Genomic DNA, 26,410 nt, shown 5'->3' with positions numbered 1-26,410 from the left:
GTAAAAACACTTGGGCAGGAAGATGGGCACTTTTCCTCTCTCAAATCATTGCTGAGCTGCACCTTGTCTGTCCTCCTCCACAGAGGCTGGTTCACTCTCTGGATTGAAGTTTGGAATTTGCAGGAAGGTGGCATCGAGAAGGGGAAGGAAAGGAGCACCTTTGTCGCTTTAAGGATTGGCTTCATTTTGAAGGAAGCTGGGGGTGGGGAGGATGTCAAGCCATGTGCTTCGTAATCATCTCTCTCCAGACTGCTCCAAGTGTTGGAAGGATTTTATTATTGTCCTGCTGCTGTTGCTACTGCTGAAGGTTTCTGAAAGGAGCGAGGGAAAAGAGATTTCATCCTGACCTTCACGAACTGTTGGGGGACGAAAACGAAAAGTGGCTGACAGTGAAAAAACCTTCTTCGTTTTTTTTTTAAAACCCATAGAACCAGGGGGCTCTGTATGGAATGCATCTGGGCCCCCAACTTCTTCTTCTGACTCCAGTCACAAAATCACTGGCTTTTTTTCCAAAAAAATGAAAGAATACAATTTCATCTGAAATAGCCCAAAGGAGCAGAGGTAGGTCTACAAGGCACTGCCGAGGCAGTGGCAGAAGATACAGAGAGTGCTAGATGAAGCAGCAACTACTATTTCTGTAACACAGGGAATGATGATAATTGCGGTATCTGTTAAGTGCTTATTACATTCCAAGCACCGTGCTAAGTGACGCGGTTAGATAAAATTCAGTCAGATCAGACACAGTCCCTATCTCTCATTGGGCCCCCAATCAAAGGGGGAGGGACAAGTTATTTAATTCCCATTTTACCGATGAGGAAGCTGAAACGTGGAGAAGTTGAGTGACTTGCCCAAGGGAGCACAGCAGACAAGAGGAGAGTTGGTATTAAAACCCTGATCTCCTGACTCCCCGTCCAGTGCCCTTTCCACTTAGCCACACTGCTTCTCGTTGAAAGGGAGCAAATGTAAAGACCACCCAGATGCATTCTCTCAGAAGGAGTAAGGAGAGGGGGATAAGCAGAAAGGGAGAGTCTGTGAGTCCTGACGATGGGAGACCCTTGAGAGCATTCAGAGGTGGGGCATCAAGGCTTAGCTCCTGGAGAGGAGTTCTCGGTCTCCTTCGCTGGAGCCTCCTCCCCCTCCCATCCTTTAACTGTTGGAGTTCCTCAAGGGTCAGTTCTTGGCCCTCTTCTGTTCTCCATTTACACTCACTCCCTCGGTGAACTCATTCGCTCTCAAGGCTTTGACTACCATCTCTACGCAGATGACACGCAGATCTACATCTCCGCCCCTATCCTCTCCCCCTCCCTTCAGGCTCGCATCTCCTCCTGCCTCCGGGACGTCTCCACCTGGATGTCGGCCCACCACCTAAAACTCAACATGAGCAAGACTGAGCTCCTCATCTTCCCTCCCAAACCCGGTCCTCTCCCAGACCTCTATCACCGTGGATGGCACGACCGTCCTTCCCGTCTCTCAGGCCCGCAATCTCGGTGTCATCCTTGACTCGTCCCTCTCGTTCACCCCACACATCCTATCCGTTACCAAGACCTGCCGGTTTCACCTCTACAATATCGCCAAGATCCGCCCTTTCCTCTCCACCCAAACGGCTACCTTACTATTACGGGCTCTCGTCATATCCCGGCTAGACTACTGTGTCAGCCTTCTCTCTGACCTCCCTTCCTCCTCTCTCGCCCCGCTCCGGTCTATTCTTCACTCCGCTGCCCGGCTCATCTTCCTGCAGAAACGATCTGGGCATGTCACTCCCCTTCTTAAACAACTCCAGTGGTTGCCTATCGACCTCCGCTCCAAACAAAAACTCCTCACTCTAGGCTTCAAGGCTCTCCATCACCTTGCCCCTTCCTACCTCTCCTCCCTTCTCTCTTTCTACCGCCCACCCCGCACGCTCCGCTCCTCTGCCGCCCACCTCCTCACCGTCCCTCGGTCTCACCTATCCCGCCGTCGACCCCTGGGTCACGTCCTCCCGCGGTCCTGGAACGCCCTCCCTCCTCACCTCCGCCAAACTGATTCTCTTTCCCTCTTCAAAACCCTACTTAAAAATCACCTCCTCCAAGAGGCGTTCCCAGACTGAGCTCCTCTTCCCCCTCTACTCCCTCTGCCATCCCCCCTTTACCTCTCCGCAGCTAAAGCCTCATTTTCCCCTTTTCCCTCTGCTCCTCCACCTCTCCCTTCCTATCCCCACAGCACTGTACTCGTCCGCTCAACTGTATATATTTTCGTTACCCTATTTATTTTGTTAATGAATTGTACATCGCCTTGATTCTATTTAGTTGCCATTGTTTTTACGAGATGTTCTACCCCTTGACGCTGTTTATTGCCATTGTTCTTGTCTGTCCGTCTCCCCCGATTAGACTGTAAGCCCGTCAAACGGCAGGGACTGTCTCTATCTGTTGCCGACTTGTTCATCCCAAGCGCTTAGTACAGTGCTCTGCACATTGTAAGCGCTCAATAAATACTATTGAATGAATGAATGAATGGTGGCTGCTCCACCACAACTTAAGTCATAAGTGGCCACTGGCCAGCCCTTCTCTGGAGAAGGAAAGGGGTCAGAATAATAACTATTATTATGGCACTTAAGCACTTAGTATGCACCAAGTACTCTTCTAAACCCTGGGGTAGATACAAATTAATCAGGTTGGACACGATCACTGTTTAACACTAGGCTCACATGCTTAATCCCCAATTTACAGATGAGGCAATTGAGATCCAGAAAAGTTAAGTGACTTGCCCAAGGTCACACAGCAGATAAGTGGCGGAGCCAGGATTAGGGAACCCAGTCAGGTCCCTCTGACTGCCAGACCCGTGCTCCATCCACTAAGCCACACTGCTTCTCTATGCAGATAGTGAAGGCAGGCTGGCAGGACCATACGCCTGTATGCCTGCTCCTTGCGCGAGAAGCCCCAGGCTTCCGTCTCCACAGGGTTTCGGAGGGACGGAACGCCTCTTCCTGGGAAATAGGGCTCAGCTTCCTCTCCCTGACCATCCCGCTCATCCCCCTGCCATGTGTAAATCCCATCTGCACAATTACATAATCCACTCGTGAGTTCAGGCCTGGCCGGAGCCAGGGAAAATCAGGCCAAACTCGGTGAAACGGACACCATCTTATTCACATCCACCAGCCAGCTTTCCCCATCGAAAACAATAAAAAAAAACAGTTCGGGGATTTAGTAAACTCAATGACTAGGGAAAATATGTCCCAGTTACTGTGTGGGCTTTAACAGGTGCGGTGGCCACAGATGAAGCTAAAATCAGTGATTCTCTCATTGGCAGCTTCAGCCATTTCCACATTCTAATTCTTTATTTCTGAAGTTCAAAGTGCCTGCTGGGCTGCCTTAAAAAGCAAAACAAAACAAAAAAACCCTGCACAGACCACTTTAAAATGGGGACTCGCCAAGTCTCTTCCACTCACCTTTCATATAGTCTTACTAACTTCTCAAATAGCCTCCAAGGCGGAGGCTTAACTTCGTAACTCCCCCAGGAAGATTGCGGTCTCCTCCTGGTTTCCCCAAAGCCCGGCCAGTCCCCTGTCTGGCTCCTGGGTGGAGCCAGGAAGCAAGTGTTCTGGGCAGCCCTAGGAAACAGACTGTGTGGGCAGCAGAATTACCCTGGTGCAGCAGCAAGGAAATGTCCGGATTTCCCTCTCCACCCCACTGCCCCCAGAATCTCACCTGCTCTTCGGAGAGTTGGGATATATGATTCACAGCTGCATAAGACTCAATCTTGGGGTTAAAATGGTTGATGATGGCTCTGAAATAAAGAATCAACATTTCAATATTTAAAGTGCCAGGCAGGGGGAGAAGGCTCAGAGGCACAGCGCTTAGAACAGTGTTTGGCACATAGTAAGTGCTTAACAAATACCATAATTATTATTATTCAGGGATGAGAGATTCCCCTTTTTTCCATACCCTCCTTTCATCTGGACCTGGACTGAATATCTCTTCCCTCCTTATGTCCCTCGGGGCCCCACCTAGCACTGAGGCCTGGACTGATCTTGTCTAATGCTGTCTTGGGAAAATGGGAAGGGCCAGTCGTCTCAGCCTGACCTCAATATTTTGATGCGTTTATGGCTCCTGGGCTACCGAGGACCAAATCATCTCTGAGCTGAAGTTGCTACAATGCATTAGTGCTTCCAGTCGGACTGACTTTCACCCTCCTGGGGCAAAACCTCTACGCTTAAGAGTCATCTTCTTACTTCACCAGGGACGACCCACCCACGTGAGGGATGGACTGCTTCACTCCCGGACAACCAACCTGACCAGCTCTACTCAGGCTGCACTGCCAAGAACACAGGATGGGATCTGTCAGGAGGAGAAAGAGCACCCAGGGGATTTTCACCGCACTTCTGTAACCTGACTGTCCACAGAGCCGAGAGAATGTCGGGTGGCTCCTCGTGACAGCTTTCAGCGTCCTTAAATGCCTGACCTTCTCCTAGGAAGTGCATTTGGGAGGCAGAGAACAAAACTGGTTGGTCTCTGGGCTCGGATAACTGGTGCAGCTCTGGAGGGCTTCAGGATCACCAGCTGGCTTCATGACGAGGCCCTTCCTCTTCCTTGGGGATGGGCCAGCAGCAGGAAGCACTGGCAAATTAGGATCCACCCCCAGCTGGCTCGAGGTGAGAATCTCCCCCACCCCTCTGGAAGAGTCGGTGGACAAAAACAGAAGCCATTCCCAGGGTTGCACTGAAAATACAAAGCCTTTCCTAGTATTTAGTATTTCCTAGTATTCCTTTCTTCCTTAGGAGTAAAGACAGCGATATTTTCTCCCAGAACAGGACTTTCAACTCCCATCATCCACACCTCCAACAGGATTTTCCCACTACTTCATGGTTTCTCTTTTCCAAATCTTGGCCTCACCTCCCCTTCTCTTTACTCTTCTGACTCTCTTACTGCCCCAGAGGGAGTCTAGAAACAGCTCCTCATTTTTCACTGATCAGAACCTGACAGGCAGCCAATATCCAGTGTTAGGAGCGGTGCCTGGAGTCTCACAGTGATGAGGGTTTGGGGTTTTCTCTAAGCACCTGTGGACATTTGATGTCAGCCCAAGATATGCACACAAGTCACTGACAAGGAAAATATACTTTCAAGGAAGGTCTGAGGCTAGCCTGGAGGAGAGGTACAGAAGGTAGGGGGCACTGGAAGGACCAAGTATTATAATAATAATAATTATTATTATTATTATTGTACTGAACTAATTGCTGTGATAGATAGATATAACCTAATCAGGTGAGAAACAGTTCCTGTCCCACATGGGGCTTACAGTTTAACAAGAAAACTCTTGACTAACCACTCATATGGGACCTGAGCACTGGGGGCAGAAGGGAAAGATGGCTTCCAAATAGGTCAAACTAGAAATACGCAACTAAGAACAGGTGGTCCGCCCTCTGACACCCCCTTCCCACTACCTACATATAGAGTGCAACATATAGAGTGCCACGAGAAGCAGCGTGGCTCAGTGGAAAGAGCACGGGCTTTGGAGTCAGGGCTCATGAGTTCGAATCCCACCTCTGACACTTGTCGGCTGTGTGACTGTGGGCAAGTCACTTAACTTCTCTGTGCCTCAGTTCCCTCATCTGTAAAATGGGGATTAAGACTGTGAGCCCCACATGGGACAACCTGATTCCCCTATGTCTACCCCAGTGCTTAGAACAGTGCTCGGCACGTAGTAAAGCGCTTAACAAATACCAACATTATTATTACTTAGCCCAGATTGATCCTTCAGACGGGTCGCACATAAGGAAGAGAGGGTGCATTTTAGCACTGTTAAATTTTTAATAATCAAAGAAATAAATATCAGGGGAAGAAGGGATGAGAGTAAGACCTCATAGCCAGGAGGGATTCAGGAGACCAATTTATCCAAGAAATTTCAAATTTCCATTATCACTCAGATTTCTTAATGACAGAAGTCAGTCATGATCCAAGGGAAGCCAATCCAGCTGAGGGTTCATCCTGACACCCATAGAAGTCTGGGAGGGTCTAAACAGAAGAAATACCCAGTTTCCGTGACCCACCGGAACCCATTTGTTCTCCCTGAGTTTTACTAGGAGGCCAGAACCATTCTCAGTGAGAGGGGCACTTCCTTTCCATAATCCGGATGAGAAAGAGCTAAAATGAGCTTGGAGGAATGTGTCACCCTAACCCCAACCCCCTCGTGGTTGGGATGGTTTCTAGGAACAGATTTGTGCTTTGATTTCTGATCTGCTGCAGTGAGGTGGGACCACCAGTTTCCCAATGTCCTCTCCATCTGCTCTCGCCCCTTCAGCACCACCAGCGGCACCCATCAGTGGGGCGGGGCCGACCCAGCCCCCATGAGCACCGTTCATCTTCCACTGAAGTATGATCTAAAGTCAGGATCGGGGTGGGGGAGACAGCAGAGGAGAGGGAAGGGAGGGAAGGGGGAAAGTGGGAAGATGTGCCAGTTACATAAGGATTGACGTTTCACTGTGCAAAGCAGCAAATGTGCGGGCTGCTCTCCCCAGAGTTGGGCTCCTCCTTGTGGAATTCTCCAGGCTTTAGCGGTTTCTGTCACCAAGGGAACATGCCTGGGGCTTGTGGGCTCTGGCAGGGCTGTTTACAGGAGGACAATTCAGCTTGTTTGGCCATTAATTATTTTTGAAATGACTGCAGATAGATTTCGTGAAATGTCTGGAGTGATCTCTGCTCTGAAGAACAATTCAGAAATGCAAGGTGATTTAGGTATTCATAAGCGCCTCTCCGCTATTTAAGCAGTGAGAGTCACAAAGCTCAGTCTGAGCCTGCTGACTAGGGAACATTTCCTTAACCTTTCTGCTCTCTGATGTCCTCTGTTAACATATCCCACCCAGCCAGGAGCTTGGCTTTGCTGCTGGAGCAGATTTCAGAGGGAGCTCTTTGTGAAGGAGGGAAGACTAAGAGCGGTGATTAAGGTGTGCTGACAAAAAAGAAGCCACCTTTTTTTAAAATGGTATTTGTTAAGTGCTTACTATGTGCCTGGCACTGTACTAAGTGCTGAGATAGAAACATGATAATCAGGTTGGACACAGTCCTTGTCCCATAAGGGGCTCACTGTTTTAATCCCTGTTTTACAGATGAGGAAACTGAGGCACACAGAAGTTAAGTGACTTGCCCAAGGTCACAGCAGACAAGTGGCAGAACTGAGATTAGGATGGAGAGGGAGGTGGAGAAGGTTCTAAGCAGGGGAACTGAAGGAGAGCCTCAACTTTGATAAGCACTTAGATCAACTGTATTTACTGAGCCATTACTGGTGCACTTACAGAGCACTGTACTAAGTGCTTTGGAGAATACACTACAACAAAATTAACAGACATGTTCCCTGCCCATAACTAATTTACACTCTAGAGGAATAGCACTTGCTGCTATAAAAAAATTCTGGAGTATTAGCCTCAGGGGGAAGGCTATCTGACAAAGCACCCCTAAACAAAGTCCCAGATGCCTACGGAAACAGCATGTTCTTTCATGGTATTAAGAGAGAAATGACAGCCCCCTTTCAGTGGAACTGACCCCAGGAAACACGACCATATCTTTAATGCTTCCAATATTGCTGCCGATGGAAGGATATGGTTGAGAAGTTATCGAGAATGATGGGAAATAAGGATGTCATCAAGGCTGAAGTAAATGGCTAAACACTGCCCCTGCAACAGGAGGTTCCAATCCCAAGCCACAGACCCAGCAGGGCTCTTCCCACTGCTCTAAACCCAAGCTTTAACTAGACCTGCATCAGTTGGGGGAGTCACATGCAAAATGAAGCAAAGTGAAGCAGACAAATGGAGCAGGAAGACTGACACCCCAACTGGCTGGGGATTTCTCTATTCTTTTAAAACTTCCTCTCTCTGTCTCCTTCCCCTAGCAACTCTCCCTTTGATGAGGTCAGGGCCGCTGGCCAAGACATATAGTCGATGCCTTCCTCAGCCAATCAGCAAACTGAAATACCACATTCTCCTGATTGACAACTCCAGTTTTCCCAAACAGGCAAATCCCCACGGAGGGCCAGCCTGGTAATGTGCCAGCCGTTCTCCACAGGGTGCAAGGGACTCATAAAACATTAATCAACCATAATAGATGATTTTACTTGAAGCAAGGGGATTAGAGTCAGGGCATATAGATTGACTGGAGATTTTCTGGAGACAGGGTGGTTTCCTGTGCTGCCTTATCCTTCACTTAGGAAAAAAGGATGGGAAGAGGCCAAGGAACTCTTCATATAACAAAGCCAACATTATTTCTCCTGCAAGGCAGGACCAATAACAACAAAAAGTTATATTCCGGTGAACTTCAGAAAAGGTGTGCTGACCCTTAAAGAGACACCTTACTGGACAAAGCCCCACCCTTTTTAGATATCTTAATTGCCAATCTTCTACAGTAAGCAGCGTGGCTCAGTGGAAAGAGCATGGGCTTGGGAGTCAGAGGTCACGGGTTCGAATTCCGGCTCTGCCACTTATCAGCTGTGTGACCGTGGGCAAGTCACTTAACTTCTCTGTGCCTCAGTTACCTCATCTGTAAAATGGGGATTAAGACCGTGAGCCTCACGTGGGACAACCTGATTACCCTGTATCTACCCCAGCGCTTAGAACAGTGCTCTGCACATAGTAAGCACTTACCGAATACCAACATTATTATTATTATTATTTTAAAAACGGACACTCAAGCAAACCTGTGTCCATCCACTTCCTAGCTGCGACTTCTTTGCACTTTAAGGATGGGAACAAGGACGAAGAAATCTTAAAAGACGAGGTTCTCAGACCTCCAGCCCCAAACAGCATGGGCCTAGGAGTCAGAGCACCTGGGTTCTAATCCTGTCATGGCCACTAGCCTGGGTGACTTCGGGCAAGTCACTTCACGTCTCTGTACCTCAGTTTCTTCATCTGCAAAATGTGGGTTAAGTTCTCCCTCCTAAGACCTGGAGCCCCTGTGGGACAGGGACTGTGTGTGACCTTATTAACCTATATCTACTCCAGTCTTGGCCCTTAGTAAGTACTTGGCAAATACCATCACAACATTGCCAGAAGTTTCAGGCTCCCTTTGGGAGGCTGTAGGCACATTCAGCAAAACCATGGGGCAGTTTCCTGGGCGCCCACTTATCACCCAGATAGCTCCCTTCCTTGGAGTCACCCATTCTACAGCAGTGCAGAGATACAGGCTGGGCAATCTATCTGCTATTCAGTCATCCCAAAAGAAGAGGCTGGTGCAGTGGACAGGTTCTATAAAGGAGGCACCTTGATTGTGGGTTTCCCTGGCATAAGGTGGTCCTTTTGGAAACTTTCCCCTTAATTTGCAGAAGCCAAACAATTTTCACCCCCAAAAGGGTTTTGCCTCAACTTCCTTCCCCACTTCCAGTCCTATGGGGAGAGTTCACTGAATTAGCTTGCATGATGCCTACTGTCTCTTTAACAGGAATGAGAAGGCTGAGGGGACTGAAGAGGGTTGGCTTTCACTGCCCATGAGAACAGTTACCTTAGCAAACAATAAAACGTTAAGTGATGTTCTCTGTGGATAGGCTGTGTGACAGACTGGCCTGCCCTGACAGTTGACAAGGTTCATCTGAGTCTGGGTTTTTTTAATTTTTAAACTATTTTGTTCACCTTCAGAACTGCTTCACCTCCCCCCATTTCATGCAGTCATAAGTTCCCTCTACTCAGAGTCAATGAATCTTCAGCTCATCCAATTCAACATCAACAACAACAAAAAAAAGCAATTTCCCTCAGCGCCTGTTAACAGCAGTGCATTACAAGCCTCAGAGCCTCTGCTGATTAACATTAAACAAAACAAACCCCAAATAAAAATTTACCTCATAACCTTTTAACTTTGAAGCCACCTACTACAACTCAGAGAACTGACTTTCTCTCCCTCCTAGACCGTAAGCTCTTTGTGGGCAGGGATCGTATCTTTCAATCGTATTTATTGAGCACTTACTGTGTGCAGAGCACAGTACTAAGCACTTGGGAGAGTACAGTATAACAATATAACATACACATTCGCTGCCCACAGCAAGCTTACAGTCTAGAGGGACAGACAATAATATAAATAAATTATGGGAATGTACATAAGTGCTGTGGGCCTTGAAGGTGGGGAGATGAATAAAGGGTGAAGTAAAAGGGAGTGGAAGAAAAAGAAAAGAGGGCTTAGTTAAGGAAGGCTTCTTGGAGGAGATGTATCTTCAATTAAACTTTGAAGGGGGGAGAGTAATTGGCTGTCAGATACGAAGGGTCAGGGAGTTCCAGGCCAGAGGCAGGACATGGGTGAGAGGTCATCGGTGAGATAGATGAGATCAAGGTACGTGCCCTTGTATGTGCCCTTAACTCCTTCCTGTCAGGCTCTTGCTTCCATGGAGGACCACATCAACTCAAACCTGAGAGGTCAAGGAACCCACTCATGAAAGAAGTCTGACCTGTAGAAGAAAGTGAGGTTCTAGGCAGTGCACTTCACCTCATCATTTCACAAATGAACTCTAAACTGTAAGCTCACTGTACGCAGAGAACATGTCTACCAATTCTGTTGTATTGTACTCTTCCAAGCACTTAGTACAATGCTCTGCACACTGTAAGCACTCAATAACTACTACTAATGATGATAAGCCCCAAGGCTAGACCCCTTAATTGGTGTGCAAAAATAACTGGAGGAAAAGTTGGGGGAGAATGAAGTGTCTCTCTGTTGACAGAACTCATTTTTCAGTTCAGAGAATTCTGTAAGTCAGCGCTCCTCTCGGCTTCTAGGAAAGAAATGTCTGCTTTTCACCTGTTGGAATTATGTCACAAAAGAGGTCTCAATCATGCAGGCAAGCTCTGTCTGATGGAGATTCATGTTCAATTAATTTTTTTGATAAGAGGAAAGAAAGGGTGTGTGTTTGCGCGCGCGCACCAATGCAGACTCCTGCAAACTGGCAGCCTGACTCATTTTCTTAAGCTCTGGGAGCACCCAGGCAGAAACGCGATTTTGGATTCTACCTTTACGCAAGGCTTTCTCCATCATAGGTTTCTGCCTCATCGCTTGCTGGAAATTAAGCAATCGGTTATAGGTACTTTGCCTAAAGAATGAGCTCCTTTCCTGTTACTGTGGTCCAAAATCATAGATTGGCATCAAGTGAAATGCTACATGCTTTATTCTTTTACCACCCTAGGTGAGAAGGGGAATTCTTCTAATATACAACCTGGCCTGGGCACAGGGCTTCATTCAGACAATCTGGCATTTGGCTTGGAGTCAACTAAGGGAATGTTTTAATACTAAAAGTTCCCAAAGAGAGAAGAATCTTGGGAGGTACATGGCCTAGAGGAAGGATTATGGGCCTGGGAGTCTGGAAACTTGGGTTCTAATCCCAGTTCTGCCACTTGCCTGCCGTGTAACCTTGGGTAAGTTACTGAATTTCTCTGTGCCTCAGTTCCTCATCTGTAAAATGGGGATAAAATATCGGGTTCTCCTCCCCCCATATAATATAAACTCCATGTGGGACAGTGGGCTGGAAGTCGTGGCCCTCCCCCCAGCTGCAACTGTTAGTTACCTCTCTGGCTGACAGCACAGTGGCAGGGCCACCGCCTGTCCCATTTACTCCACCCCAAGGGCCTGGTCTCCATCTCCCTGGAAAGCTCACTTGCCTGACATTATGAGCCACCACGGTGGGTACACACCCCACCCAGAAATCCTGCTCACTCAGCCCCTCAGCCATCTCCTCGGCTGGAAAGCCTGCTTGCCACCAGGCTGGGGGGACTGGCCAGTGGCCACTTACAATTTTATTCTACTTTCAGCACTAGTTCTAATGGACTACAGAGTAAAGCCCTAAGTGCCAGGCTGGGCAGAGTGAAAGAAATCCAGGGTAGGCTTCATCCCCACCCATAGGGACAGTGACTGGGGCCAGCTCCTTATGCACAATGAGTTCATTTATTCATTCAATCATACTTATTGAGTGCTTATTGTGTGCAGAGCACTGTACTAAGCGCTTGGAATGTACAATTCGGCAACAGACAGAGACAATCCCTGCCCAACAATAGGCTCACAGTCAGAATAGTAATAATAATTGTGGCATTTGCTAAAAACCATATGTCAAGCACTATATTAACTTGACTATACTTGACTATATACTTGACTAACTATATATACTTGACTATATATACTTGACTAACTTGACTATATATGTCAAGCTCCCAGATTGAGCTCCTCTTCCCCCTCTACTCCCTCTGTCATCCCCCCTTTACCTCTCCGCAGCTAAAGCCTCATTTTCCCCTTTTCCCTCTGCTCCTCCACCTCTCCCTTCCCATCCCCACAGCACTGTACCCGTCCGCTCAACTGTATATATTTTCGTTACCCTATTTATTTTGTTAATGAATTGTACATCGCCTTGATTCTATTTAGTTGCCATTGTTTTTACGAGATGTTCTTCCCCTTGACGCTGTTTAGTGCCATTGTTCTTGTCTGTCCGTCTCCCCCGATTAGACTGTAAGCCCGTCAAACGGCAGGGACTGTCTCTATCTGTTGCCGACTTGTTCATCCCAAGCGCTTAGTACAGTGCTCTGCACATAGTAAGCGCTCAATAAATACTATTGAATGAATGAATATATTACACACTGGAGTAGGTACGAAGATTATGATGTCAGACACAGTCCCTAACCTAAATGGGGTTCCCAGTCTAAGTAGGAGAGAGAAGAGGTCATTAGTCCCCAATTCAGAAATGAGGGAACTGAGGCACAGAGAAGTTAAGGTCAGAGCAGGCAAGTCATGGAGCTAGGATTAGAACCCAAGTCCTCTAACTCCCACTCCAGTCTCTTTCTACTAGATCATGCTGCTTCTGAGCGTGCAAAGAGGGCAATGGTCTCCCCAGCATAATATCCTGGAACAAGACCTGGGGCCCAACTCTGGATGGGCCAGAACCCTGCCAAAAAAAATTTCATTTGCTGTAAGGCTCTACTCTGTGAGATCCCAGGCACAGTCCTGAAGAGTTACCCTCACTGAATTGTTTGAGTCTAAATTCTAAGGTCAGAGAAGAAAGAGCCCTTGAATGTAAATGGTAATAATATAATAATAATGTTGGTATTTGTTAAGTGCTTACTATGTGCAAAGCACTGTTCTAAGTGCTGGGGTAAATGTAAATACAGGGTAATCAGATCATCCCACGTGAGGCTCACAGTCTGAATCCCCATTTTACAGATGAGGTAACTGAGGCACAGAGAAGTGACTAGCCCACAGTCACCCAGCTGACAAGTGGCAGAGCAGGGATTTGAATCCATGGCCTCTGACTCCCAAGCCCGGGCTCTTTCCACTGAGCCACGCTGCTTCCCGGATTCCTGTGGATGCCAGAAATCATTTGCTGAAAGCAATGAAAATACAAAGGAGAGAAAATGAGTGAGATCCCATTCCCAGGAAAAGCCCCGGGGAGGTGGACGGCCTGCCCACTCAATGAGTGGGATTCAAATCTAATTTCAGTTTCTACTTAAGATTTCAATCCTCTAAATATGACTCAACCATTTAAAGAAAAAGAAAAAGCCTAAGATGAGCCAAAAATCTGAAATATTCTAATTACACCTCAGATTCATTAGTAGACTAATTAGCTATTTATTATAAGTTTCTTTTCTTTAGGGTGGGGTTAGGGGGAGCAAGTGAATGGCTGATGGGAACATCTTTTCTTGTGGCTATAGAGGCCATTATAGGGTGGAAGAGAAGGAGGAAGGTGCGAATGGAACACAGTTACAGGGTAAAGACAGGGCTTGGGAGGAAGCCAAGCCACCCTTGGAAAACAAGCAGCTACCAGCTGAGGCACAGTGAAAGAATTTTAAGGTGTTTCTGAAATGCCCCAGGTCGTCTTTTCGGACTAACTTGCAATCACAAACTAGAGAGAGGAAGGGAAGGGAGAGCCATCTGGATCCTATATGGAAAGGTGGGGCCATAAGGGATAATAGAGGCATTGGAGAGAGGGCGAGGGGGAAGAAGGAAAGGTGAATGATATGGATCTCATACTGGTTTCCAAATCCTTCAAGTAAGGACAGAATTTAAAAGAAGTGAGAAAAAAAGATTTCTGTTCTCTCCCAGGGGGACCTTTTAAAGCTCCCAGGGAAAGGCAATCAGCGGAGGCTGCCAGAGTAATTAAGCAACTGAACATTTTCGGTAAACCCCACATCATTTAAGTGAGCAAAGATGAATCTTATTACCCAGAACTGTCAGGGCTGTGCCTTCAGGTCCTTAATACAATGCCCTGCTCGGGCTGCCTCCTGAGGAAAACAGAGGACACCCCCCCCAACCCCTCCCCCCAAGCCCCCATTCTCCTCTCTTCTCTCCAGGCAGGTTGTTTACCCACCTCCAGCCCTGAGGGATGGTGCCTTTGAAGCTGCCTAGATTCCAACAGTGCCAGTCCCAGTAAGAAACCCCAGGAAGGGGAGATAAAAGAGCAAGAAGTAGGATGGGACAATAGCTGTGGAATGGTGGGGCCAGATCACAAAACAAGGCCTGAAGAAGGGGCCACATAGTGTTTTGGGTGATTTTGCCTCAGGAAGGAGTACTGACAGGAACCTTTCACTGAAGAAAAAAAAAGTTACAGTATTTATTAAATGCTGACTTTGTGTCAAGCTACTAAGTAAACCCTGGTTTGGAGAGAAGATAATCAGGTTCCCACATGGGACTCACAATCTAAGTTGGAGGGAGAACAGGTATTGCATTTTGGAGATGAGGGAATTGAGGCACAGAGAAGTGAAGTGCCCACACAGTAGGTACATAGAGGAGCTGGGATTAGAACCCAGGTCTTCTGACCCCCAGGTCCATGCTCTTTCCATTAGGCCAAGCTGCTTCTCAAGGAAAAAAAAGAAAATCCAACTTTTGGCCCAGGATAGCTGTTTTATAAAATTCATGATCATACCATCAGTGTCAGGGTTACTGATGGATCAGTGAAGCTGTGTCAATTTGAAAGACAGACTCTGCTCTCCTCACCTCCAGGACATTATTTGCTTCTACAGTGCCTGAAAGCTATTAGGCCTTGGGATCTTGCCTAATCCTTACGGAGGAAGGTAACTCCTCTGACCTCCTCTGGTCTTCTCCTTAGAAAAGTCTTTCAATCTTTCATCAGGCTTTTCTTTTTCTTAATTTGGAAGCATCATTTACCCCTCCTCTCCCAACCTCTACTCTCCACCTCCCTTCTCAAATAGAAACAGTACAAACCACGGCCTCTCCTCTCTCTGCCATCCTTCCATGTTGCCATTCTAGTTACCGTATTACCACAGACTTCAATGACTTTATTGGCTAGGCCAAGACTCCCTCACCAGGCCAAAATCAATGTGCTTGGATCACTGTGGACAGCAGGATTTATAATTATTAGAGTGGACATGCAGGGTGATTTCAGGTGAAGAGGTAAGACCGCTCTTCCTTTTGGAACATGGAAACAGCCAATTGTCTAGTGAATGCTATGATTCAGGATTCTGTCTCAAGATTCAGAATCAAGAGTTTATCTTGGACACAAAGCAACATCCTGCCCCATGGAATAGAGCTGTACAACTAGGAAATGTTCTTGCTCACCACAGAATAGCCTGGATTTCTTTCCTTAAACCCTAGAGCACAAGAACTCATCCTGCCTAGAATATCCTTATTATCTCACTAGTCAACAGCCAGTCAGGCAGTGGCATTAATTGAGTCTCCCTATCTCTCCCTTTCCTTAGCCTTTCCTCTTTAAAGCCGATTACTTATAATTGCCTTCCACACCCATGCATGTGAATTTTCATAGCAGGGGCATTAAGCAAAGTAAAGAACATTCACTTGAATTGCCTCAGAAATGGAGTGTAATTGAGTAAAGGTGTGAGTATAATAATAATCATAATAGTATTTGCTAAGCACTTACTTTGTGCCAGGCACTGTTCTTAAGTACTGGAGTTGATACAAGCAAATCGAGGTGGACACAGTCCCTGTCCCATGTTAGGCTCACAATCTCAATCCCCATTTTAAAGATGAGGTAACTAAGGCCCAGAGAAGTGAAGTGACTTGCCCAAGGTCACACAGACAAAATCACTCCTGGAGACCTTTAAAAACAGGGGAGGCAATGAGGCCTAGTGTTAAAAAGCATGGGACAGGGAGCCAGGGGACCTGGGTTCTAATCCTGGCTATGTTTGTTGTGTGACCTTGGGCAAGTTACTTACTTTCTCTGTGCCTCAGTTTCCCAATCAGTAAAAAGGGAATTAAACACTACTCCCTCCTACTTGGACTGTGAATCCCAAGAGGGATAGGGATGGTATCCAAACTGAGTATCTTGTATCTACCCTAGAGTACAGTACTTGACCCATATTAAGCACTTAACAAATGCCACAAAATACAGGAGAGAGACACTTGCCCCGGTTGATTCAGCCTACAGCACGGGGTGGAGTCACGTCACCTTTCCAGATCCAGACCCTCTCCAAGGAGAGGATCTTGGGCTTAATCAAAGGTATTTATTGAACGCTTTCTGCATGCAGAGCACTATACAAGCACTGGGGAAAACACAAGTGAGTATTTGACAAGATTCCCCCGGCTCAAATAGTTTACAATGTAGACAGCTTCTAGGATTTTAAGATCACAGATCACATTCCAATAGTACCTGTGATCATTCCTCATGTCAGGACCAATGTACGCTGAACTAAGTGGCCCTGCCCAGGAGAGAACTGACAGGCCGAATTTGGGGCCTCCATTTTTTTGACAACATCTCTAATAATAGCAAGTGAAGCATGGAGGAGAACCTGTACTGATCATTCATCATAATAGCGCAATGAGAGAAAGCTCTTTTGGGCTCACTATATGAAATTCTGGAGTAAGAAAATGAAATCTATGTGGAGGCTAAGACGGCTTCTTGGCAGCCCGTCTCCATGGGAGGGAGGATGTAATTGTTTTCTGTTCACGAACAGGTTATTAGCTGCTTTCTCTCCAGCACACAGTAGAAATGAAGAATTGCACAAAGCCACCTATAATAAGACAGTGGGAAGTCCTTTCCCTCTCATGAAAAGGTGACTGTATCAAACAGGTACAATTAGTTTTCAAATCATTACAGAACTCTGCTTCAAGCACCCCAGGAACAGACTGCTACCTTGTGAGACATGGTGCTCTCTTGGAACATCCAATCAAGTGAGATTAGGATTACAGTGGCTGGCAATCATGAGCAGTGGTGATTTGTTTCCGGGAGAAGCAGCACGGCCTAGTGGATAGGCCTGGTCTGGCCATCTGGTTCCTAATCCCGGTTCCACCACCTGCCTGCTGTGTGACCTTGAGCAAGTCATATAACTTCTCTGTGCCTGTTTCCTCATCTGTAAATTGGAATTTCAATACCTGTTTTCTCCCCCTCCTCCTCATATTCTGAGCCTGATTAGGGACCGGGACTGTGTCTGACCTGATCATCCTGTATTTAACCCAGCATCTGATACAGTGCTTGGCACATAGTAAGTGCTTAATAAATACCATCATCATCGTCATCACTATCATCACCATTGATTGACTGCTCCCAATCATAACAAACGCTGCCTGTAATTTGTCCAGACTCAAGGAAATTTTCTCTGTTATTCCCAAGAAACGAATAGCAGGCTTGTCCTCTCTGGGTTGTCGAGATGACCTATCTCTGAGTCATGGACCAAGGAAAGGTGATTTCTCGTAGCAAAATGAAGATGTCTTGGTTCAGATTCAGTGGCATTTCCGAGCTCCCTAACTCCCGCAATGCCCCTGTGGAGAATCAACACCTTCAACACCTTCCCTTCTAGATCAACTACATGCCTGCACCCCAGGCCTGGGTGGCTGAGGTCTGTACTGGTGTCTTCACTCCAAAGGGGGTGGGATCCTCAAATTAACCCTAGGCCTATTGTTTGCCTCCTGAAGAGAACCCCAACAGACTGCTTGGTTTGGTAGCTAACTAACCTGAAAGGCCCAAGTCTCTCTTAAAACCTCAAAAATAAATAAATAAAATAAAGCACAGTTTGAAAGAATTCTATCTTCCAGATGATTTACCCAGGAGACAGGGGATGGAGGGAAACACTTTATTCCATGAAGCAATTGAGCAGATTACAGATTACCAGCAACTCCTCACAACCTCTGACATCCTGTCATTCATCCCTTTCATTCCCCAGAGAGTTTGGAGGGACAGAAACGGATGAAAAGGCTGAAATTACTCCCCACGCATGGCCCTTCTCCTGCGCTCTGCATTACACAGAATGGATCAATTTAAATATACCCAAATGAGAGGATTTTGTTTTTAGTCACCCTCGAGCCACTTATAATTCAGTGAAATCTGCAAGGAAGAAAAGCACTAATTGCCTGACTTGTTCCTTTTTTTAAAAAAATGAAAAACAATTTATAAAGCTATCAATAATTCACTTCAAAGTGGCTCTAGTTGTCTCTAAGACCCATTTCAGATAATTAAACATGCCTGGATCTCGTTCTTTTGTTTCTCCAGAGGGAATTAGGATTCTGTAAATTCCACTGCGTTGGGATAAACAATTCCGTTCATCCCAAAGAGAGGGGAAACTTTCATTACAATCCCCAATGTGCTACTAGAGCCGGGAAAACAGGATTGTGTTGAGTTTATTTAGGAGGTAGCGAGATTACACGTTCTCTGCTTTTTTGTGTGTGTGTATTGGGGGGCGGGGTGCACGGACATTAAAAATTCAGCCTCTTTTCAGTTACCCATGGGCAACCAATCATCCTGCACATGCAGAGTTGGGAAGCTCCACAATTTGAGAGCCCTCCCAGCTTTCTTCAGGTCTGCACTTGACCTCTCAGAGAAGTGACTAGAGCAACAAAAACTACCTCTGGTCTGAAGGAGCTAAAAAGCTGTCAAACTGCAGATATGGTGTGAAATCCCCTCAAATCACCCACTAAGGCAATGCGATAATCACGCAGCAAGCTCCACTGCCCAATGACAGGGTCTCCAGAGGCCAAAAGAAATTCACCGTGCTGCCATCTGTAGCCAGAGGAATAGGCTGAGGATTCCTGTTGGGAATTCCCAGAGCTCTGGGTCAGGCATGTAATAATAATAATAATACCTTGGACACTTTTTTCATGCCTCACACCTTGACCTTCAAAAGGAGCTTTTGGAGATAATAATATAATAATGTTGGTATTTGTTAAGTGCTTACTATGTGCCAAGCACTGTTCTAAGCACTGGGGTAGATACAAGGTAATCAGGTAGGACTCACAGTCTTGATCCCCATTTTACAGATGAGGTAATTGAGGCACAGAGAAGTTAAGTGACTTGCCCAAGGTCACACAGCAGATAAATGGCAGAGCCGGGATTAGAACCCATGAACTCTAACTCCCAAGCCCGAGCTCTAAGCCACTCTGCTTTTGTGAGATGGAGAGATGGAGAGCAATGACTGAGAAGCTACTCTCTGTTTTTTCTCTCCACAGTCTCCTAATTTTAGGAGAGTCCTGATGAGCTCAGGAACAGAACTGCATGTTTGTTGGTATGGAGATCCAACAGCTCCCCTTACGAAACAGAAGTATTTGGGGTGGGCTCATATTACAGCAGACAGGAGGGCTGGCTGGTCTGGGAAGCTAGATAAGAGCCCACAGCCCAGTCCCCATTTCAGGGACCGACCAATAACGGGAAATGGGCTAGCAGCTTACCCTGAATGAAGCAGCACTGCTCATATTAGAGAGTAGGCCTTCACTGCCCAGGGTGGCTTTGTGGAAAGACTATGGGCTTGGGAGTCAGAGGTCGTGGCTTCTCTGCCACTTATCAGCTGTGTGACTTTGGGCAAGTCAATAATAATAATAATAATAATAATGTTGGTATTTGTTAAGCCCTTACTATGTGCCAAGCACTCTTCTAAGCGTTGGGGTAGACATAAGGTAACCAGGTTGTCCCACGTGGGGCTCACAGTCTTCATCCCTATTTTACAGATGAGGTAACTGAGGCACAGAGAAGTTAAGTGACTTGCCCAAAGTCACACAGCTAAGTGTGTGCCTTAACTTCTCTGTGCCTCAATGGTATTTATTGAGCACTTACTGAGTGCAGAGCACTTGGGAGAGTACAATAGTTCCTACCTACTAGGGGGTTTGGCTGGGAATACTCCCAGGAGCAACATAAAACTTTTTTTTCCCCCCAGTGGTATTTGTTAAGCATTTACTACGTGCCTGGCACAGTAGTAAGCGCAGGGGTAGATACAAGCTAATCAAGTTGGATGCAGTGCCTGTCCTACTTGGGGCTCACAGTCTTAATCCCCATTTTCAGTTGAGGTAACTGAGGCTCAGAGAAGTTAAGTGACTTATCCAAGGGCACTACAGTAGACAAGTGGTAGAATCGGGATTAGAACCCAGGTCCATGCTTTATCCATAAGCCACACTGCTTCTCAACTTCCAATTTCAAACTTCAAGAGCTTGAGGAAAAGCAGACCTTTCCCAACTGTGCTCTCTCATTCTCGTGTTCCTTCCCTCCCTCCCTCCCTCCCCTGATAGAGTAAAGCCCAAGGAATCATTGCTTGGGACCATGCATGTCCCAATCTTCCCCTCCCCACTCCGTGTTGCAGCAAGAGCACCACGTACGAAATGCTCCCAATCCTTCAACGATAGGCAGTGGCACAAGTAGCTGCTCTGTTTTTCAGGAGAATCAGTATGAGAGTCCAGATGTCCTGGTCAAATTCCAACTCGGGGGGCTGGCAATGAACACATCCCAGCCCCCTCAATTCCCTCTGGGGTTTCAACTGAAAGAGCACGTCTTCCCTTCCATTTTGAAACCCTGCTGGGTAGCACTGCTGATGAGGACTGGCTGCCGGGAACCCCTGCCACGAAGGGCTTGCATTTAATGGGTGGATGAAGCTATGCGTTAGTCTATCACGCTTAGCCTGTAAATTGCAATGAAATCCCTTCTGGACCAAAGGGGCAAAGAAATGTGGAGGATTAAGATATGATGCACTACAGACACAGAGACTGGAGCTTGCTGGGTTTCACTGTGGCCTATTTCTTTGGTCAAATTCTTCCTAACGGCCACCTTGTCACCTCCCCACCCCACTAAACTTGTCATTTTTACAAGGTTAATTACCGAGTTTAATTACCGCTTACCAGACCCTCAGAGTATTAGTGAAAGTGCTAAATCAGGAGAAGAAAACAATCTGCCACTTGATCTATAGTTATTTGAGAAAGTCCCATTCCTGATTAAATTAGTTTAGCTCAACCCGGAGCAAAACGATTAGAGTTCTGCTCCAACAACAGACTTCATCTAGTACATCTGCATTATTTATGGCACTGGCGGGAGGGGAAGGGACAGATTTTTATAAACGGAGATACAAATCAATATGAGCTCATAACAGATGGGGCCTAGGTGGGGGGGCCACAGCAGCCTCCTTCGGTGCGGCACTCAGAGTCATTTGGCTGAAACACTGATAGACCAGGGGACGTTTGCTCAGCAAGGCACGGGGGAGAGATTGTGGACTGCAATCTACCCTGTCTGTGGCCAGAATCAGAGCCGTGCATCTGCTCATGGAAGTCGGCAGGCAACAGACTGGGCTGTGGGCATATAGCTATATTAAATATAATTGCGTTATTGCCTCCGCCACCGTATAATTTCCCTCGCTGGGCTATTTTTAGTGATTGAATGAAGGGAGTTTTCTGGGAGGTGCTGGAACGGGGTAACGCCACACGGCTTGCTCAGACTGTCAGAACCATTCGGTCGGGGGGTGGAGGGGCCGTGGCTGAAGGAGATGGTTTGGCCCTGGGGGCAGGGTGGGGGGTGGCCATCCCTGATTCCATACCCATGGGACCAGCTTCCAGCTTTTCCTTTGGGCTGACACTAGCTCTAGGCAGGGGCTAGCTGGTTAGGAGCATGGAAGTGGTCTAGAGAAGCAGCATGACATAACGGACAGAGCACGGGCCTGGGAGTCAGAAAGTCATGGATTCTAATCCCGGCTCTGCCTCTTGTCTGCTGTGTGATCTTGGGCAAGTCACTTCACTTCTCTGGGCCTCAGTTACCTCACCTGTAAAATGTGAGCCCCACATGAGAAAGGGACTGTGTCCAACCTGATTTCTTTGGTATCCACCCCACTGCTTAGTACAGTGCTTGGCATAAGCAAGTGCTTAACAAATACCATCATCATTATTATTATTATGAGGGCTGTCCTGAAACAAATAAATATCTGCTGGCGCCGGAGCAGGGCTCCCTGACAGAGTGGAGCAGGAGGATCCCATTAGATCAGAAATAAAACGACACAAAACAAACCAAGATCTACCAGGCCACAAGCCCTTTCAGCTTGGCCTCTGAAGTTGGGGAAAGAGAAGGGAGGAGGAGAAGGTGACTCTTGCCTCTTGTCTGCCACCTACTCCCAAAGCTCAACCATTTCTCTAGGCATGGGTTCATCTTCTTCCCCAAATAGCCCACATATCTCAACGGAACTTGTTCTCATGCAGCGCTGAAACCTGGGAAAGGCTCACACATCTCAAACAACAGTAACAGCCAGCTGTGGACTGGGAATGGTAATGTGGATAAACTCTATACAAAAGGAACCAAATCCCTCTCTTCTACCTCCCGCCATCTGTAGTCACCGGTCTCCATGATGTTTCTCGGAGAAGCCAGGGCCATTGCAGGGCCTCTCTCTCCTTAGTGTTTGTGGCTGGCTATCCGGGGAATTCGGGGTACTGTGCTCCACAACAAAAGTATCTACTTATAAGTCGCATCTCATGTGGTTCTATTTTCTGTCCATTCTGTTCTTTCCACTTCTGGTCCATTTATGTCATTTCTCTGCCCTCCGGGGTGAGTGACACCTCCAAATCAGGACCACTTGCAAACTTCATTAACACTCTGTTTACTCTCTATCCAAGATCATTAATAAAAATGCTAAAGATGCCTGGATGTAACACCAGCCCCTGCAGCATCCTCGGAGATGCTCTCTGCTCTCCACCAATTGCAGATGCTGCCATTTCACACTGCGCTTATTCTACCGTTAATACTGAATCAACTGCTCCCTCCTCCCTTTTTTCTCTTCACACACTCTTAATCAGTTTTCAATTGAGCAAAAACAACTCAATAGGTATCAGCTTGAAAAACCAAGGAAAAGCCAAAAACAATCTCCTTAAGCCACCTGAAGCTCACGTACCTTTCGCTCGACATAGACTAAACATCCGGTTTCATCTTAATTATTTCAGATTTTCCTCAGACTCTAGCCACAATCACCACACACGATTCTCCACCTCAGGAAGAGACAACACACCTTTCTAAAAATAAAACTCCCAATAATCCTTGTATTAATTAAACCAGAGAACAGAAAAATGTCAGCATAATTAACATACAAAGCAATGGTAGAGCCTAATTAATCTTCATGAAGAGAGATCGAATAAAATACTATGCATTTTTATGGAGCAATTTAATCTGGCAAGTAATTAATCACAGAAACACTAAGCAAAACAAATGGATTTCCCTTTAAGGAAGTTGCATTCATCATTTGTAATGTATCCCAAACTCCAATTTGTTATCCTACCTCAGATTTTTCCAGGAGACAATGACTAGGCTTCCTTAGCCATAGCTAATTTCTGGTAGAAATGAGGGAGAGACGGTAGGGGGATGTGGGGCGGAGGACAACCAGGCTTTTGATTCAGCTCACTCTTGCTGAACAGTTGCAGAGTGCCTGACATAGGACTGGAGGGCACAGTCGAGGGGCACAGAACAACTGGCGGCAGTAAGAGACAACCTCCAATGCCCAAGGAGTTTCCAGTCAGCAAGTGGTTCCATTAACATGGACCTTCAGCGCTCTCTTCCCTTACTGATCCAAGGAGAGGCATCAAATAATGAAGAGATCAGTGGCAGACACGAACCGGCACACCTGATAGGAATAGAAGTCACTGGCAAGTTTGGGACAAGGTGTGGGGCTGAGGTATCCTTTCTTCCTTTGAATGCCCAAGGAGAAATCGCCACACTCCAAGGAATCATTCAAACCAACTCGGTCATATCGCAATGTCACCCCAGAACTCTTAACTCTCCTGACCAGCATGGACCACCCCCCGATCCCGAGCTCTTTTGAGGGATCCAAATGGGTTATATCTTAAATGTCCCCAGTTCCAAAGGAGCCAGCTAAGCCATCAGAGGCAGGAAACTCACTTCAAGTCTTCTCTGCCAAAGCTCCTGCCTGTCTCTCTCTCGTTCATGGTGGATGAACTGCTTTCTTTGTACTTTTTACACACAGATCACTGTGCTTTCAAGTTTTTCCTTTCCCCTAAATGCTCAGAACCTTTGGCTGACATTGTTTCCCCCTTCTATGGGATGGCCTAAAAGAGCTTTTCTTCTTTTCCACAGAGAATACTCGGCTCGGACGGGCAAAAGGATCTGTGCTTCCTCCTTGTTGACCCACTCAACTCCTGAAAAGCTGGATCACACGGAACAAAAAGGGTAAGGAGGTGGAGGTGGGAGAAGGAGAGGCAGAGGCACTGAGATTTCAACTAGAGGAGGAAACGGCAAAACTTTTGCCACTAAGCTGCAAAGGATGGTAGTACAGTGCTCTGCATACAGTAAGCCCTCAATAAATACGATTGACTGATTGATAACATCACCTAACTCTCCTAAGCACTTAGTACAGTGCTCTGCATACAGTAAGCCCTCAATAAATACGATTGACTGATTGATAAGTGCTTAGGAGAGTACAATATAACAGACATATTCCCTGCCCAAAACAAGCTTACAGCCTAGATGGGGAGACAGACGTTAATATAAATAAATTACAGATATGCACATAAGTGCTGTGGGGCTGGTGGGGGGGATGAAGAAATAGGACGACACGGAAGGGAGCTGAAAAAAAGGAAAAGAGGGGTTAGTCAGGGAAGACTCTTGGAAAAGGGGGAGAGTAATTTTCTGTCAGACATGAGGAGGGAGGCTGTTTCAGGTCAGAGGCAGGTCGTGGGCGAGGGGTCGGTGGCGAGATAGACAAGATTGATTTACAGTGAGAAGATTAGCATTAGAGGAGCGAAGTGTGTGGGCTGGGTTGTAGTAGGAGAGTAGTGAGGTGAGGTAGGAGGGGGCAAGGTGATTGAGTGCTTTGAAGTCAGTGGTGAGGAATTTCTGTTAAATGGGGAGGTGCCACTCTTGAGGAGTGGGGAAACAGCCTGAATGTTTTTGTAGAAAAATGATCCAGTATGGACTGGAGTGAAGTATGGACTGGAGGAGTGGGGAGAGACAGGAGGTTGGGAGGTCAGCAAGGAAGTTGATACAATAATCAAGACAGGGTAGGGTAGGCAATTGGCCTAGTAGCAGTTTGGATGTAGATGAGAGGGCGGGTTTGTTATTTGTCTTAATTGACTCTATCCCCAAGGAAACTGATCTGTTGTGGACAGGGAACCTGTTTGCAGGCTCTGTTGTACTGTACTTTTCCCAAGCACTTAGTATGGTGCTTTGCACACAGTAAGTGCTCAATAAATGCCACTGAAAATGATGATCTGTCAATTGGGGATTCAATACCTGTTCTCCCTCCTCCTTCTTAGTGTGATCCTTTGTGGGACAGGGACTGGTTCCAACTTTATTAACTTGTATCTCTCCCAGCGCTTCAAACAGCGGTAGACACATGATAAGTGTGTAATAACAAATACAACAAAGTAATGATAATAATAATAATAATAACAGTCTGACAGACTTCTCTGAGAGGCCATGACCAGATATAAGGCAAGACTGTTAAGTAACACACTGCCTACCATTTTTACCATCTGCTCTCACTGCCCTATTGCTTTCAGATGTTGGTTACTTCCACAAAGAGGCAACTTAACCTAGTGGAAAGGCCAGAGGATTGGGAGTCAGGAGACCCAAGTTCTCCACCACTTGCTTTCTGGGGGCCTTGGGCAAGTCACTTAACTACTCCGTGGCTCTGTGCCTGTAACTGAAGACTAAATACCTGTTCTCCCTCCTTTTTAGACTGTGAGTCCCATGTAGGACAGGGACTGGGGCTGACCTATTGTACTGCACCAAAGTGCTTAACAGAGTGCCTGGCACATGAGTGCTTAACAAATTCTGCACTTAGTATTAAGGGATTACCAGAGAAGACCTCAGTTTGCTAAGGGTCCTAGTGCCTCCAGGGTTTCCCCACCTACCTAGACCATGGATTTTCATATAAAGCCCCATGGTGTCAAATAAAGAGAAAAATTAATGCTCTTTGGTGTGCAGGGAAGTGAAAACACATTAGCACACCCTATGTTTGACATCCCGCTTGCATGTTATTGGTTTTAAAAGAAATTATACAGAAACCAATTAGAATCCAAAAAAATCTCATTAAACCTATTACAACAGGATCCCACTTTGCTAGAGCATGCAAAATATCTGGGCCCCGGGGAGAAATGTATAATTGAGGCAAAATTAATCAAAAGCTACATTCAGAAAAAAAAGATGATAGCAAAAGGCAGCTAAAGATGAAAATCCATGCTCAGAGCCAAACTTCTAAAATTCCTGAAGTCTGATCACCGGGTGCATAATTCCGCTTTCGCCTATAAAATACTATATTTATAATTAGGTTGATATCCCATTA

The 26,410-nt window shown here is 46.5% G+C and overlaps 1 protein-coding gene across 2 annotated transcripts in view; it reads right to left on the bottom strand.

Annotated features, from left to right (window-relative positions):
* ARMH3 (armadillo like helical domain containing 3) overlaps positions 1-26,410 on the bottom strand; it is a 145,956-nt gene that overhangs the window by 23,389 nt on the left and 96,157 nt on the right. For both annotated transcript variants that reach the window (XM_029080907.1, XM_029080908.1), the window contains one exon: positions 3,684-3,762. In XM_029080907.1, the coding sequence (XP_028936740.1) occupies positions 3,684-3,762 (79 nt within the window). The remainder of the gene's footprint in view (positions 1-3,683; positions 3,763-26,410) is intronic.

Source organism: Ornithorhynchus anatinus, chromosome 16 (genome assembly GCF_004115215.2).
Source record: "Ornithorhynchus anatinus isolate Pmale09 chromosome 16, mOrnAna1.pri.v4, whole genome shotgun sequence".
Taxonomy (NCBI): domain Eukaryota; kingdom Metazoa; phylum Chordata; class Mammalia; order Monotremata; family Ornithorhynchidae; genus Ornithorhynchus; species Ornithorhynchus anatinus.
This window is presented reverse-complemented; position numbering and strand designations above follow the sequence as displayed.